This window comes from Cololabis saira, chromosome 6 (genome assembly GCF_033807715.1).
Source record: "Cololabis saira isolate AMF1-May2022 chromosome 6, fColSai1.1, whole genome shotgun sequence".
NCBI classification, from domain to species: domain Eukaryota; kingdom Metazoa; phylum Chordata; class Actinopteri; order Beloniformes; family Belonidae; genus Cololabis; species Cololabis saira.
Window position 1 is genome coordinate 21,423,051 of NC_084592.1, and position 17,415 is coordinate 21,440,465.

At 38.0% G+C, this 17,415-nt stretch overlaps 2 protein-coding genes across 2 annotated transcripts; both read right to left on the reverse strand.

The window, feature by feature from the left end:
- Positions 1 to 695: 695 nt before the first annotated feature.
- Positions 696 to 7,963, reverse strand: sumo3b (small ubiquitin like modifier 3b). The gene is made up of 4 exons (XM_061723648.1): positions 7,829 to 7,963; positions 4,868 to 4,996; positions 4,654 to 4,725; positions 696 to 1,834 (listed from the first exon to the last, which is right to left on the reverse strand). The coding sequence occupies exons 1-4, from the start codon at positions 7,847 to 7,849 to the stop codon at positions 1,772 to 1,774; spliced, it is 285 nt and encodes a 94-aa protein (XP_061579632.1). The 5' UTR covers positions 7,850 to 7,963; the 3' UTR covers positions 696 to 1,771.
- A 1,817-nt stretch (positions 7,964 to 9,780) lies between these two features.
- Positions 9,781 to 13,534, reverse strand: pttg1ipb (PTTG1 interacting protein b). The gene is made up of 7 exons (XM_061724493.1): positions 13,347 to 13,534; positions 12,557 to 12,612; positions 12,355 to 12,463; positions 11,935 to 12,037; positions 11,312 to 11,377; positions 10,967 to 11,013; positions 9,781 to 10,421 (listed from the first exon to the last, which is right to left on the reverse strand). Exons 1-7 carry the CDS (start codon positions 13,462 to 13,464, stop codon positions 10,378 to 10,380), a joined length of 543 nt encoding a protein of 180 aa, XP_061580477.1. The 5' UTR covers positions 13,465 to 13,534; the 3' UTR covers positions 9,781 to 10,377.
- Between the last annotated feature and the right edge of the window lie 3,881 nt (positions 13,535 to 17,415).

Sequence of the window (17,415 nt, forward strand, 5' to 3'; positions counted from 1 at the left end):
GGGGTTGGTAGCTGTTCTCAGATAGCGGGGGATAATAATTTAGGATACCCATATCTTAAGATGGACCAGCAAATGTATATTTTTCTTCCAACAACAATCAGTGCATTAAAGTAGGTCTGCGTTTCACAAAACGCAACATATATCCTTTCAAGGGACTGTAGACACCAGCAGGAGGTGAAACGTATGGGCGGAGGGGACGCCTTGCAGCTGTTTCTCAGCAGTCTGGGGAAATATGACCGACTTCTGATATCTCCGCGAGGAAATATGAAATGCAAAGTTGGTGCCAAAAATAAAGACGGCACAATCGGATCACTGTGAGAGAAGCCTCGCAGGGAGTTCACTTGGCTGCTCGGTTCGGTAACATCTGTGAAATCAAGTTCATTTAAAGAAGATCATGAAGTTTTGACCCTCACAGGGCCGATTGGAACAAATGTTTCTTTGTATTTTAGTACGAGTGGAGAATTCAATGACTGAAGCAAGTGGAAATTTTGATTTACCATAAGGAGTAATTTTTCCATCTCCAGATTAATAGCGCCCCCTAATGTAGATGCAACTCTTTAAAACTATAGTGTTTTTATATACAAGAGTGTTGAAACAAAAACTTAACATATATAACCTAAAAATAACATCCAGAAGATGTTTCAATAATTCCTTTGCACACGTATTAATTCACACAAACTGAAACCAACTGACAATTCAAGAGGTATCAAACTATATTTATTGTACAGAATAGGGACAACAAATAACGTACAAATAAAGAGAAAAAAATGCCAATGTCACCACGATGTCCTACAAGTTTACATTTTCAGAAAACCAGCGAACATCCACGTTAAAATTTCTACTGACACACAAGCCGCGAACAAAAATACGTAGACAATTTCATAGACTTTTTACAAACGTATTAAAAATTGGCAACACAGCATTTATAACTGTATGGATACAGCCACTGAAATATTCAACCTTTTAAGATGTAGGTGATTACCTGAAAGTTGTTGATTTTTTTTTTTTGAACACACCTACAAAAGATCCTGATATGGTGTGTCAAGAAATCCATTTTCACATGTAGAAGGAAGTCCACACTGCAATAGCATGAATCACTAATACACAGTAACTTTTACATCTACATTTCTATAAAAAAAAGAACCCTTTTAGAGCATTTTTGGTCCAGAAACCTTGTATTTTATTTACCATTCAGTTAAATCTGCCATAAGAGAAATTGTTTTGTTAAATGATCACTTTGCAAATTTAAAGTAAATGGGGAATGGACAAAGTATTTATGAATGTTGCTTTATATAAAGAAAAAAAACAGCATATCAAAATGTCTCATCTATGGACAGATGACCAAGGGAGCAGTCCATATAAACAATCCTAAAAATGACAATTAAAATTGTTCAGCCTATTGTGAATTCAAATGCTTACAATAATTTGAAAAACTTCAAGGAAAAAAAAAATATCAAAGTCATTCAGCTTATAAGTTATGAGGCATGCAGGTTGACATTGCATCCAAAGACTGTCGTGGTTCAAGAAGTGTCCCTGCCTTGGATAATTTAAACAACAAAAAAAAAAAAAAAAAAAAAAAAAAAAATCATCCATACATGAATAACCTGTTTAAAAGAGTTAACCTGCATCTGAGAGTTGAGATTTGGCCCACAACAGGCAAACGTAGGTCGTGGGAGCCTGACATTTAGCCAATCAATGAGGAAAACAAAAGTCAAACATAGGGGGGGGAAAAAGTAAAAAAAAAAAAGTGACCTAACAGTCCAGATGCCACCTAACAGACTCCTCCTGTTTGTTGCTGAAATACATCAATTGTGTCCTCATCCTCCATCTCCAACTGGAACAGAAAAAAAGATTTTTAACATTAAAATAAATGTTTTCTTTTAGTGATGCATAGAATACTTTAAACTACCAATGAAAAACATTAAAACTTAGTAAAGTCAAAGAGGAAGATGCATTATTCTACCAGGGCTGAGGTTGAAGAGCTCAATAAATATAAAACTACTAACATATTTTGTCTTAGGTGACCATAAACAGAGTGAATATGTCATTAATAATACGTTAAACTGCCATACATAAGTTTGTGCTTTTAGTAACTCCAGACACCCAATCGTACCCCGATACTTTGCTGCTCAACTTGATGAACTAGCTATTGGCCAAACCCTGCTGCTGTGCCAGGCAACGCAGATCTCCCCCAACTACAGTCGGACCGACGTCTCCCTCCTGCCGTATAGCCAGCAGCTACGAGGAAACCAGGTCCAGTGTGTGTCCCACAGGAAACAACCAGGTAGGAACCGTTTTCAAATGTATCTTTTTTTTTCTCTACAAGTGAACAGATCAGACACTAAACAGCATCATGGATGCAGGGCTGATGATGGAGACCTTGTCCATGGACCGGTGGAACTGAAGTTTCTAAGGAGTCAAACTCAGCACTAGGTCCATCATTATTCTGGCAAGAATGAAAATGCATCAAGGGCACAGCAGCCTATGACGCTTGGACTTCTTGCAGCAAATGTATCTTTTTAAGCACAGGCTGAATAAAGTGGTCATTAGCCAGAGACATTAGACTGATGAACGTGGATACAAACTAGAGGAACAAGACCATCTTCAGAACGTGGAACTCCATAATTTTTTGTGTGAAAGAGCACACTGGGGAGGGTTTTACTGTGCCTTCATGGGATCACTGTGAATGCACAGCCGGAGGGTGGAGGCAGCGTGAAGAGGATCTCCAGTAAGTACAGCTATTTCTTGTTTGGAACTGGCTACATCAGGGGTCGGCAACCCACGGCTCTAGAGCCGCATGCGGCTCTTTAGTGCCGCCCTAGTGGCTCCTAGAGCTTTTTCAAAAATGTTTGACCTTTTTTTCTTCTTTTTAAAACTTTTTTTCATTCTCTTTTTTCCCCTTTTCATCTCAACATTTCGACTTTTTTCTCGACATTTCAACTTTTTTCCTCGAAATTTCGACTTTTTTCTCGACATTTCAACTTTTTTCCTCGAAATTTTGACTTTTTTCTCAACATTTCAACTTTTTTCTCGAAGTGCGTAATGAAAAACAAATCTTCCCCCAGTTATAACTAATATAGAAACATGCAGCATGTGTTGCCTTCATTCTAAAGCTTATACAAGACTTTTCATTTTTTGCGGCTCCAGACATATTTGTTTTTTGTGTTTTTGGTCCAATAGGGCTCTTTCAACATTTTGGGTTGCCGACCCCTGGGCTACATATTTAACATCCCCATTCTTACTGGTATCACAGGCCTTTTTTTTTTTTTACAATGCATTTCCTACATTATGCATATGTATACAAGTAAAAACATTTCTGTTATATTAGATGCACCAAACTGCCTTCTTTCAAGCTTTCCCCTTGCCCTCTGCAGGTTTACAGGATTTACCCGGAGAGAACTTAAAAGTTTTTCACCATTGCAGTGGTTTTCAGAGACCCTTCACTGTTTGTTAAAAGTTGGGTGAACGGGTTAGTAGGTTTTTAGCCCGACAGTGAAATGAATCTACATTTGATATATCAGTAATACTCCCAACTGAAACATTTAGTTAGAACTTGTATTAATATTAGGGAAAATGTATAGTTATGTACTTGCACAGAATGTAATTTAGATCTTTTAACTGCATTTTCACAAAACTGACAACTTTCCATGCAGAACAAACTCCTACTTGTTTATCTCCTTGTAATATTAATGTGGCATTACAATTTATTCTGATTACATTCTGCTAAAATACACGTTTTCCATAACTGTAATCAACTAATCATCAACTAATCATCCATCCACATACTTTACATCTTTGCAGAAAGTGTTTAAACTTACGTCATTAAGCCAGTTCTACCAATGACTGTTTTTGTACCACATCAAATTAGACCCTATAATTTAGTTAGATAAAACCCTCCTATTTTTACAAAGGGTTTTATTTTGAAAGATGAGGATGCATATCATATGCAAATAAATAGACAAAATTGTCATCTTCAGTAAGGTAATTGATGACAGTCATCACAAAAACATCTCCATAAAGACGGATATGAGGTTGGTTCAGTGGCTACTGCTCGCTTCAATACACCTGATACAAATGTCTGTCATTAACAGACTCATGCAGACCTTGATGACAAACAGATGAGGATCCGATCATCTAAAACATGCAGGACCGTGGTCCTCTGGGACTGGAATTTGATTTACACTGGGACTTTTATTTTCTTCTTTAAAATGTACCACTGGGGAAGCATGGGCCAACTCAAAAGAGATTTGTATTTTGATACAAGTATGAATAAACGATTGAGGACTTCATACACACCACCACTCTTAAATGTGCTTATTCTGGTTTTTAAATCAAGCACACTTGTGCTGAAGCTCAGCCATGTTTAATTCAGATTACAGTCTAGTACTACATCAGAATCAGGTTTATTTGGCCAAGACAGGTCAAAAAAGATGGGGAATTTGACTTGGGTTGTTTCGCTCACTGTACAGTAAATAGACAAATGACAGCTCTTATTAACATGTATACAATTTTAAAAAAAGTGAAAGGTGCAGCAGTATGAGGTAGACATGGTTATTGAAAGGTGCATTGTTACAGCATATGAAAAAAAAGTAGTAAATATTATTGTGAGGATGACACAAGAGTAAATCAGTCTTCAGTGCAGAATGAACCAACCTGTGCAGGTGTGTCTGTTTCATTAATTGGCTGCCCATCAAATCTAAATCTTATCTGGCGAATTGACAAACCCTGTAAAAGACAGAATGAAAATAAATTGCAGTTTAGTGACACGGAGTATCGGCTACAGTCAACACAGCTGCATCAACAAGGTTTGTTGACATAGCGCCCCCCGGAAATGATCGGTCGGTCTCGGTCCCAGGATGGTCCTTGCCTGTCTCTCGCAGTACGCTTTCATTAGTTTGCTGAGCGGAGTATGTCTCTTTATTTTAAACTGCACCACCGATCCGTCCTGGCCGGCCACCTTCAGGTTAATATGGTCGTTTTCTGTCTTCACCCCTTCCTGCAACAAAACAAAGATCCGTTAGGAGGACACTTGTCAAGTTAAAAGGGAACAACTTCACTTTAGACTAGGGTTGCCAACCGTCCCCTGAAAAACGGAATCGTCCCGTATTTATAAACTAAATTACGCATCCCGTATTACTTTGACAGTCAAAAAATAGTCATAAAATGCCAATGGAAAATGGCATTGAGCTGTTGAGTTGGTTATTTGTTCTGTTTTACTAAAACTGTAGCCTACAGTCATGGCCTTTGAGGCAAAAAATATGTTTACAGGTTTTCGACAGACTTTCTGTTTGCACTTTTGTTATTGCACTATTACAGAATGGATGTTCTGCTTTTTTTCTATTTTATATTAATTTATACAATTTTAAGTTAAGCAGGACAAGTTTCTGTTTAAGAGAGATACTTATTTTATTCAGTTCATTTTGTTATTTTGTATAAGTGAATTGCTGGATAATAATTTGTTTTCCATGTGTTCATGGCATTCAAAAATATGCATCTAATTCAGGTTCGAGTCAAATAGTTAAAAATCGTTTCACTTATAAAAAAGGGGCTTAAAAAAAATAAAATAATCACCACGCCAGAAAGGGTTGGCTGACCCTTACTTATTTTTCAGGGAGTTGGCAACCCTACTTTAGACCATACCTGTCAAGTCCCCCGTTTCGGCCGGGAAACTACCGTATTTGACCCCTCTTTCCAGTTTTATAATATAATTATTTTTAAACTGCAAACTGAATTGTCACTAGTCTCACGAGAATTGCCACCTGCTGTAGCCTGGGTGGTAGTTATCGTGAGATTAGTGGCGACGACGGGAGCGAACTCGGAACATCAAATCAGAGAGATGGATGGATGTAACGAGAGAGAAGAGATTTCTGCACAAAAAAGAAGACTGTGTAAATATCTCTAAAAATGGGAAACCAAATTTACTTTCCTAAAGAGGAGATGCAGAAACAATGGGTCTGAGAGCCACATGAGTGAAAATGACAACTTAAAAGAAAATGTAAATGTTTCACTTGAAGACAATTAGTGTATATAAAATGAAAATATTTCAAATAAATAAATGTGCTTTAATCCACTTTTGTGTTTTCATTTAGGCTCTATTACAGGAATCACATACATAGGAATGTCCACAGCATTTCAGTCAACAAAAGGTCGGCCTATCAGATTCTGAGTAAGTTTGTAAGTGGTTGACAGGTAGTTATTTAAGATTTTTCGTAAATCTGTCTTAAAATGTAAGATACTGGACCTCGGTTGGGCTGGTGGTGGAAAATGTCCCGTATTTTTAAATCCCAAACTTGTCAGGTATAATACAGCCCAAGGGTTGGCAACCCGCAGCTCTTTAGCGCCGCCCTAGTGGCTCCTGGAGCTTTTTCAAAAATGTTTGAAAATGGAAATAGATGGGGAGAGAAATATATGTTTGGTTTTAATGTGGTTTCTGTAGGAGGACAAACATGACACAAACATCCTTAACGTTTTCCAATGCTGTAAAAATGTGTCGAAATATTATATTTCAACATTTCTGTTAACGAAGATTTGTACGGAGTAGTATCAGGGCCATGCAGGAGAAAAAATATTTGAGAGGGGAAGATTTTTTTTCATTGTTCACTTCGAGAAAAATGTAAAAATGTCAAGATTAATGTTGAAATACAATTTCAAGAATAAAGTCAAAACTTTGCCTTTTTTCTCAAGATTTCTACTTTTATTTTTTCTCAAAGTGCATATTGAAAAAAAAATCTTCCTCCTCTAAAATATTATTTTGACTTTTCTCCTGTCTGGCCCTAATACTCTTCCATAGATTTGCGTAACAAAAAGAGTAAAGTGGAAAGACATTAGAAGATAAGATAAGATATATCCTTTATTTTAGAATGCTACATTTGCAGCCGAGGACCCAGTTATAACTAATAATATAGAAACATGCAGCATGTGTTGCCTTCATTCTAAGGCTACAAGACTTTTAATTTTTTGCGGCTCCAGACATATTTGTTTTTTGTGTTTTTAGTCCAATATGGCTCTTTCAACATTAAGAGCCGCATGCGGCTCTTTAGCGCCGCCCTAGTGGCTCCTGGAGCTTTTTCAAAAATGTTTGACCTTTTTTTTCTTCTTTTATTCCCTTTTTTTTCTTCCTTTCCTTTTTAATCTCGACATTTCGACTGTTTTCCCGAAATTTCGACTTTTTTCTCAACATTTCTTCTTTTTTCTCGAGATTGTACTTCAACATTAATCTTGACATTTCGACTTTTTTCTCGAAGTGCATAATGAAAAAAAAAATCTTCCCCCAGTTCTAATATATAAACATGCAGCATGTGCTGCCTTCATTCTAAGGCTCATACAAGACTTTTCATTTTGTGCGGCTCCAGACATATTAGTTTGTGTTTTTAGCCCAATATGGCTCTAAAACATTTTGCATTGCAGACCCCTGATAATGAAACTGGCGCACAGAGCCGTAAAGGCTGATTTATGGTTCTGCGTTAAATCGACGCCGTAGGCTCTGCGTCGATTTAACGCAGAACCATAAATCAGCCATAATGGCGCACAGAGCCATAATGGCGCAAACCATCGTAAGAAAAACATCATTAATTTCACTGGAAACCTCTCTCAACCTAAACAAATGAACGTTTCCCGTAGCAGGACGTGATATTTATCACGTAAGAGTTTTAAACGCACCAAACCGGGCATTTAAAGGGAACTATCCGCAAACCTTTTGTTATCCCGGTTACGCGCTCAAACGCCTGGGAGCGGGGTTAGCTTAGCAACAGCGCTAACTTCAAACTGAAACGTCGTAACGACGGACGGGAGTGACACAAGCCGCAATGTGGGGAAACCCAGGACTGACCTTCGGCTTTTCTTCCGACATTCTCCTACTTTTGTGCGGCGTCTGCTGGCAGCGTGGTGCGGGGTTGTTGCTGCTGGAGCGGGATTTCTCAGGTTCCTCCGGCTCTTTCGTTTGGAGCGGGAGCGCGCACGGGTCCTGAAATACGAAATCTGATTGGACCCGGGAGGGTCACGTGACGACACTATCCTGCGGGGCCGCGCACTCCCGCGATTCCCCTCGACAACCATGTTAGAAGAGACAGCTATGGAGGTAGATTTGTGTCTTGATTATTCAATCAAAAAAAAAAGATTGCTAGTATCGAAAAATATATTTTCAATTAAAAAAGAATTAACTTCAATAAAAAAAAAATGATTTCAATCAAAGAAAAAAAGTGTTTGAATGCAAAAAAAATATTTGAGACTCAAAAAAATGCATTTGAACACTGTTTTTCTTTGATTGGAAATGTTTTTTTGATTGAAGTGAACATTTTTTTTATTGAAAATATATGTTTTGATTGAGGCAATTTTATTTTTTTATTTTATTTAACCTTTATTTCACCAGGAAACAAAAAAACAAAAAACGTTGAGATTAAAAATCTCTTTTACAAGAGGGTCCTGGCCAAGACACGCAGCAACAAAGTAACATGACATATGACACGACACATAACAAAACAAAACAATGGTGGCATTACTCATAGCATTTGCAGGCAGAATTGGACATCTCAAGATCCGTCAGGAGCGATTTAAAAGCATTAAGTGAGACCAGCTCTCTGAGATTCAAGGTGTTTTGCAGCTGGTTCCAGGAGGAAGGCGCAGCATACCTGAAGGCCTTCTTTCCCAATCTTTGCAATCTTTTTTTTGATTGAATAATAAAGACACAAATCTACCTCCATAGACAGCATTCTCTTGAGAAGATGTTAAAAAATAAAAACAAAAAGACTTTATTGAAACTATTACAGTTTGGGTGAGCGTAAGAGGAACACCGGATGGATTGATTTACCCATCATGCCTAGTGCTTAACATCAAAGCATGCAGGGGCAGTATTATGATCTGGGGTTGCTTCAATCACTGGGAGCAACCCTAGATCATAATGCTTTATCAGAATCAGAATCAGAATCATGTTTATTTGGCCAAGACAGGGAATTTGACTCTGGTTATTTCCGCTCACTCTACAGTAAATAGACAAATGGCAGCTCTTATTAACATCTATACAATTTAGAAAAAACATTGAAAGTTGCAGCAGTATGAGGTAGACATGGTTATTGAAAGGTGTATTCTTACAGCATATGATTGTGGTTATTATTATTATTATTGCACAGTGGTTGATTACTCTGAGCCTCTATGAGTGATGAGAGTTCATCAGAGCAACAGCTTGGGGGAAGAAACTGTCTCTATGTCTGGAGGTTTTGGCGTACTGTTATAACAATGACAAGATTCATCAGGCTCACAAGGCTCCTTTTTTTCACACACTGATTGGCCACCACAGAGTCCAGACATTAATCCAACTGAGAACACTCAAGTCAGTCAGACACTCATACAGTATCAACAATGCAGGATCAAGACAGCGACAATTGTGTGAATTTATCAGAACGATGTCAGTGTGAGGGTGTAATCAAGTATAAAGGTAGCCCAAGAAAATAATAAACCAAGTTACCTCCTCATTTTACCCTAGTATAGTAGTTATTTTATCTACTAACGTATAGTAGTTATTTATCACTGATGGACTGAACCAGAAGCAGCATTAACAGAAACATATCTGCTTTGCAGTAATGAAAGAAGTTCATTTTTGATGTGTGACTACAGTTTAAACATGAATTTAAATAATAGGCTTTATGTGTTTTTTTTTTCAAAGTGTGATGATGATACTGTCCAAGTTTGGGGAAGTTGTGTACTTGGAAAGTTTTTTTTTATTTGATTTTTTTTTTAATGAAACATAGAAAGCTAATATGTATGTGTTTCACAAATGGAAATAAATGACATTTTTTTCTTATTTATTATTCAAATATAAGATCACAACTTGTTTTTAACAGCTCCTGAAAAAGTTTTTACGATTCATGTGTAATTCAATAACATCTTCCCCCATATCCTACAAAGTTGTGAAACTAAAACTAAAAAAGTTAAAAATCATAAAAATAAACATATGTTACACTAATACTGAAAAAAGGAGAAAGGGATAAACTTTAAAATTAAACCAGTATTCCCACGGCAGAGTGAAAATGAAACAGTGAACTGCAAAAGAAGCGCTGCATGTTTCATTCAACTGTGGGTTTTGTTATGTGACAACACTGTATGTTGACAGAAAAAAAGGATGCTTATCATGTGAGACAATATGCTTTGACATGTTTGTCCTAACATCAAATTTCATTTGAAGACAGAAAAACGTGTTAGCTGCGATGTCATTTCAATCCAATCAAAGTGTTAGAACTATTAAGCTACAATCACAGCAGAGAGCATCATTTACCTAAGAAACAGAAACATTTTGAATCCAGAACATCGCTGTATAACATAAGATTAACCACATCTCTGTTACTTGCATCCACTTCATCTTAGTAGTCATCACCGAGTTACTTCCTAACGATCATCCATACGGGCATATGGATTATCCTTCGCCATACCTGAAAAAAACGATACAGAACAAATTATGTCATTTTTAGAAAATTGAAACAGCAACTAGGAATACAAGTTATTCTGATGAGTCGATTTTGGTGGTTAAATAGTTCAAAAATGTAAGGAAAATAATATTGAAATCAGAGCCAGTGTTGTTCAACTTTACTCCAGGAGGTGGCACTAGTGATCAGGTTTTGGGTTTGTTTATGTATTTATATAAAGATATATATATATATATATATATATATATATATATATATATATATATATATATATATATATATATATATATATATATATATATATATATATATATACATATATATGATATTTGAATCCATGTTTCAACTTTATATTTATTAAATAATTACAGTTTACTTTATTAGATTCTAAAATCCAATAAAAGTTTTCCCTTTTGTTCCTGTGTGGTCACTACTCGGATAAAACAGCAACATTACAACAACATTCTTACATAATCCAGATGTGGATTTTAAACAAACAAAAACAACAACAGAACAAACTTTAAACCACACATCCGAGAGACGGGTCTCACCATATTTCTGTCTGATTTCATCATGTCTCAGTTGCATCTCTGTGCTCCTGAGTGAGAGAAAACAAAGACATGTTGTTTCACAGCAGAGAACAATGGCAGCACTCGTGCCTATCGTATTTGAACTAAAGCCCAAGGATGGACATAAAGTTCCGCTTTGATGTGTCGCTGTATCCACAAATTCCTAATTTCATACTCAATCTGAATATGCCTTTAATTCCTAGTCCTGTCAAAAAAGAAATGACGCTGTTCACTTCTCAGCTGTTTCTATTACGACAGGGACAAAGTAAGAAAAATGCATATTTAATGTGACTCTTCTTGGTAGACACGTACTCAACAGGCATTCACCTCGCTTTCTGACGAGACTTCCTCGCTCGGGTTTGTCGCGCCACCTGTGCATCCTCTTTCTTGTTCCTGGAGAATAGGATCATGCCTTCATGTCAAAACTAATCACAAATATATGTTTGTACACAGAACATTTTTCCGTTAAATAGAAAGCACTGCTTCTAAAGATAGCCTTTACACAGGATGACAATATGCACATTTATCCTTTCAAGTCTAATGTAATTTAAGCTTTTCAAGAGCATACTCATGATTTTACAGATTTTACAATGAAAGCCAAAGGCTTAAGCTCTCCAGCGTTTGTCATGTGTTTTTATCTGCATCCAAAGTTCACAAAGAAAGGTTTCGGTGATCATAAAAAAAATGTAACCAGTCAATCAGAAAACCCTCATGTTTTTAGGAGGTTGTTGTTTCTTTTACCGTAATCTTTTCAAAAGAAACTTAAATGTATATGGAAGGCGCAAAGAAGGCTTTTGTCAAAGCTAAACTCTGGCAGGCCTTTGGGGATAGCGGTATCAGCTTGGCTTTACAGAATAACAAGCCATTGTGACGTCCTCCTCCTTCTCCTCCTCCTACTGCCATGGTGAACCAGATTTCACTCTAGGCGCTTCATGTGACTCAACGCTTACCCTTTCCTTTCACACTTGCAGCAGCAGAAGCAGCAAATGAGAACTGCAACGATGACGATACCCGCGAGCACCGACATCGTGATGATCAATATCTGGAAGTCGACTGTAAGGGGGGAAAATAAACAGGTGGAAATGCATGCAAGAAATGTCTGAATCATCATCAAATCTTCTTAGGAGCATCTGACATAGTACATGTAACCAACATTAATGATAGTTCCATTCTGTAGATTTATGTTTTACCTTGAAAAAGTCTTCTCATAAGCGCTTACATCTAATAATTTATTCTTTTATCTAGTAAAAAAGACTACAAACCATTGGCATATTTACAGTTCCTATTTAACTGATATATTTGCCCTTTAATCTCACCCAAACATGTAGGCTACCAAGTGTAAATGTTAAAATCACAGTTTGGTGTTTTACCCCAACAAACCCCCCATCGTGCATCACTCAGGGGGCAGACACTGCTGGGGGGCAGGATGTTCCTCACCGGGTAGTCCAGGCATTGTTTGGTCGGGATGCACCACAAACACTGCAACAAATGCAGACACGAGCACTTTTCTTTTGGTATTTATGATCACTGAACGGCACAAAAGCGCGTGAGTCGCGTGTGGAGAAAACTTACGGCCACATCCTCCAGACATTCAGCGCAACTTCTGTTGGATTTCAGGGCACAAGGAGCTGAAACAGAGGTTTTGTATAAATGTAGATACAATAATTTAACCAAAATTGTTAAATCTTACCTTTCCCCCCCATAATTATTAAATGCAGCCCTGATTTTTAGATATGCACTGCAAAAACTCAAAATCTTACCAGAAATATTTGTCTTAATTCTTAAAATGTCTCATTTTTAGTCAAAAAAAATCTCATCACACTTAAAACAAGAGTCATTACCAGAAAAATAACATATAATATTTGACAATTTTCACCTGTTTCAAGTAAATTTTCACTTGAAATAAAGTAGTAGAAAAATTTGCCAGTGGGACAAGATTTATCTTCTCATTACAAGCAAAACATTCTTGTTCCACTGGCAGATTTTTCTACTTATTTTAAGTGAAAATCTACTTGAAAGAGGTGAAAATTGTTGTTTTTTTCAGTGATGAGTCTTGTTTTAAGTGTAATGAGATTTTTTTGACTAAAAATGAGACATTTTAACTAGAAATAAGACAAATATTCTTGTTAAGATTTTGAGTTTTTGCAGTGTGAGTTTACAGTGAGTGAGAAACGCGCATGGAAAATATGGCAAAAGTACAGTTATGTGGGACAAATGTTGGTTTATTAGACTAATTGGGCGAATCCTGAATCGAAATTGATTTATCTTTGATTTTTTTGGTGAGGGTTAGAGTTGATGTCATGTGACAAACTCCTGATCCGACTGTGAGCGCATAAAACAAAGCAGAACATCTGAAACTTACCCGGAGCCGGAGAGGGAGTGGGAGTCTGCGCGTCTGCTGCATTAATAATAACAACAAGAAGAACACAGTAACATATAAGGGCCCGACGAGAGGAGGACGGTGTGGATAATCTGAACATGGTGAAAATCCGATACTGCGAGGAGAGGAAAAAAAAAAACTATGTGAAGGCTCTCCAAGTGAAGGCTGGACCTCTGCTTTACGAGGAGTGACGTCACGGACCCCTGACGCCTGCGCCAAGTAGCGGCCGCAGACTGAAGCCTGATTTATGGTTCCGCGTTAAACCGACGCAGTCTACAGCGTAGGCTCTGCGTTGGTGTAACGCAGGACCATAAATCAGCCTTGACACATCTGTCCGGGAGGGGTGTTTTACGGGGTCAGCATAAGGCTTATTTTCCGTTTTACTTCACTCAATTTCAAAAACAACAATGATAACTACCAGTTCTATTCAGACTTTAGGACTTTATAACCATTTAGAGTCCTTAAACTCCTCTGGTCAGCAGCAAAGCAACTAAACATTTTTTTTTCTTTTTTTTTTTTCCACATCTTGTCTGCATAGCCTATATTAAGAGGTGGACAGAGTACTCGACCCCAGAACTTGAGTAAGAGTACTACTGGTCAAAATTTACTCCGTTACAAGTAAAAGTAGCTCAGTCAAAATATTACTCGAGTAAGAGTAGAAAAGTACTTGCTTTTAAAGGTACTTAAGTATCCAAAAGTAAATGCTTTTAAATTTACTTTAAGTAAAAGTAAGAGTAAGAGTAAGAGTAAATTTCTTATTTTCCACATCAGTAAATTACTATATTTTTTCTAAATTAATTGTTGCGGCTACAGTATGTCTTGACTTGTTGCGGCTCTGTCTTGACAAACGCAGGCTACTTTGGTGGTATCGCTTTGAGGAGGCTTGACGTATTTCCGCTTTACGTACATCCCAGTGGAGAGCGTGCACTGTGATAGGTCTCCTCCTTTGACAAAAACAGCTTGTGTCCTATAGGATTTTAGGGAAGAAGAAAAAAGAGCAGACCTGAAAGTAACGAGTACTTTTCAGCCTTCCTAGAAATTTACTCGAGTAAAAGTAAAAATATTTGTCTTGGAAATGTATTCAAGTAAGAGTAATAAGTACCAAAGAAATCTAATACTCAAGTAAAGTACAAATCCTCTGGATATGTACTTAAGTACAGTACTCAAGTAAATTTACTCCGTTACTGTCCACCACTGCCTATATTAATGGTTAATACCAAGTTTGGTAAAACCGGAAGCATATATATGCAGTTTATTCTTCTTAATCTCTTTAATCTTTTTTTTTAAACATATATGTAAGAGGGATAGGGCAACCAAACTTTGACCAGTGGTCGCATCAAGGTGGTGGTCAAGTTTACTTTATTATTACTGTCACGACTGGTGTATGGTGTGGACCCAAACGCAGGAGAGCAGGAGGCAGGAGTTGCAAAAACCAGGATTTATTCCAGAAAACCAGAAACAAAGCGCTGCTTGGCAGGATCAAAAGAAACTAAACCGGGATCAAAAAACTTGAGGAGGAAAAACGTGGCAGGAAACATGGAGGACAAAACAGTACGGACCGACAGGGAACAAGGGAATGACAAGACCAGATATACACAGGGGATAACGAGACACGACGAGACACAGGTGCAGACAATCAGGGCAGATGGGACACAGGCGGGGCTAAACAGAAACTGAAAGGCTGGGGGGGGGGGGGGGGGGGTGTCAAACCCTGACAATTACTGCATTAAACACACAATTTTGTGCTGCTTGATGAGTACTCTTATTGTGGGTACTATTGTAATGCACATTTTTTGTTGTTGCAAAATAAACACATGTAAAACATACAACTATTTATGAATCGTAAAAACTCAAAAGATGATTCACTTTCTGTAAAATAAGTCACAGTGTCAGCAAGACAATATTCAATTCAGGAAGCCTTTGTTTATTTTAGTAATACAGAGCTACACCATATTCTACATGTATCACAGCAGCATGGCTTTGTTGTAAAAGTATTTCATTACAAAAGCTGCTCTTGGTGGTCTTGTCCCTTTTGAGCACCTCAGTTTTGATCTAGTGTTCTAAGAAGTGCATCAGACATAAAACCTATACCAAATCAATATGCTGAAGTGTGGAGTCGTCCATCCAAATGAGAAAAGAGTGGTCCCCATAATCATGTACTTGAGTTTATAATCTCCCAGGGACTCCCGGATCATATAGTAGAAATGTGTGATACCACTTCCCTGTCATAGCTTTCTGCTGCTCTGTTTTCTGCTGCTTTTGTGAACACCAGCTTTTTTCATTCAGGATGACCTTGTTTCCCCTCTGTGCCCTGAAGATTCGATCTCTTCTTCCCATTCCACCTCCTCACCGATTTGTACTTTTTCAAGTACAAAGCATCTGGATCAATGACACCACCTGTGCTCTCAGGCAGCGCTGGAGACTGGCTGAGCGCAGGTGGAAAAAGTACAAGTTACATGTATCACTGGCCATACTTAAGGACAGTCTTTCTAATGATCAAAATTATCCTAGAGAAGCCAAGTGGCAATATATCTGGCAAACATCATTTCCCCCAGCTCTAGCTGGCGTCGGGTGTTATTTCACAAAATTCAGCCTGCGTTACAAATCCATTCTCTAATGTCCTAAAAAATTTGTCAAAATCCACCAGTGATCACTCTCTGCAGTATTTTATTGATAAAGTGTCTTCTGTTAGTTTAAATATTAATAATACTTCTCACAGCCGATACAGGTTTTTTTCCTGCGTCTTCTGCTGTATTTAACCTTTCTGAAGTGGTCCAACAGTTGAGACCAACACTATTCCACCTCGACTCCTAAAACAGGTTTTTCACAAAGTAGATCCTTGTTTCCTCTCGTTCCTGAACAGCTGTCTTGGTTCAGGATCTAAGGAAGCTGTTGTGATCTAATCTTGATCCTACATTCCTCTCCGATTTTAGACCAGTGTCTCATTTACCCTTTTTACCCATGGTTTTAGAAAAAGTCAGGATTTAGAACACAACATAGCACTGAATCTTCTCTATTGAAGGGCCAGAATGACATCCTCCTGTCTCTGGATGCTAAACTGGTGATGCTGGGCCTCACTGCAGCATTCAACACTGTTGACCATTCAGTCTTCCTGAAACATCTGGACCAGCAGGTTGGCCTGTAGGGTCTTGTTCTGCAGTGGTTCAAATCCTATCTAACAGTTCTAACAGGTATGATTAATGACCTCTTCTCATCCTCAGGCCCTTTGACTTCTGGCGTGCCACAGGGTTCCATTTAGGGGCCTGTGCTATTTTTATTATGCATGCTGCCATTAGGGTCAATCATTTCCAACCATAATATCTCTCTTCATCTGTATGCAGATTATCTGCAGATCTGTCTGCCAATGAATCCTGGTTCATCAAATGCCCTGGAATCCATCCACAGATGCCTAGATAATTTAAACTCTGGGTGTCTCAAACTTCCTCTGTTTAAATGAGAACTGAATGCATTGTATTTGATGCTTCCAAGCCCTCCAGTTGTACAGTATCTTCATTTGTCCCAGGTCTTGATGCCCTTGTCCCTAACTTTACACAGGTAGTCAGAAATATGGCTGTAGCTTTTGGTAACATTTAAAAATTTGACAATCAGATCAACTCTGTTTTTTGGAAGAGCTTCTGGCAACTTCGGCTCCAGGCAAAAGTAAAGCCATTCGTGAGCCCTTGAGAAAGCCGTTCATACTTTCATTAGTACCGTACCCAGCTTGATGATTGTCATGCCCTTTACTTTGGCATTAACCAAACTTTACTGCATCGTTTGTTTCTGGTTTAGAACACTGCTGCCCGCCTGCTGACAAGTACGTGGAAACACGACCACATCCCAGCTGTCCTATATTCCTCACACCGGCTCCCGTCGAATTTAGAATTCATTTCAAGCTTTTGTTTGTTTGTTTTAAGTGCTATAAATGGCTTCGCTCCCTCATACCTTTGGGATGTTTTAAATTTCTGTCAACCCAGCAGAACTTTGCGTTCAGCAAGCCAGCACTTGCTAGAGGTTTCATGGATGAGATTGAAAAAGTGGGGTGATCGCTCTT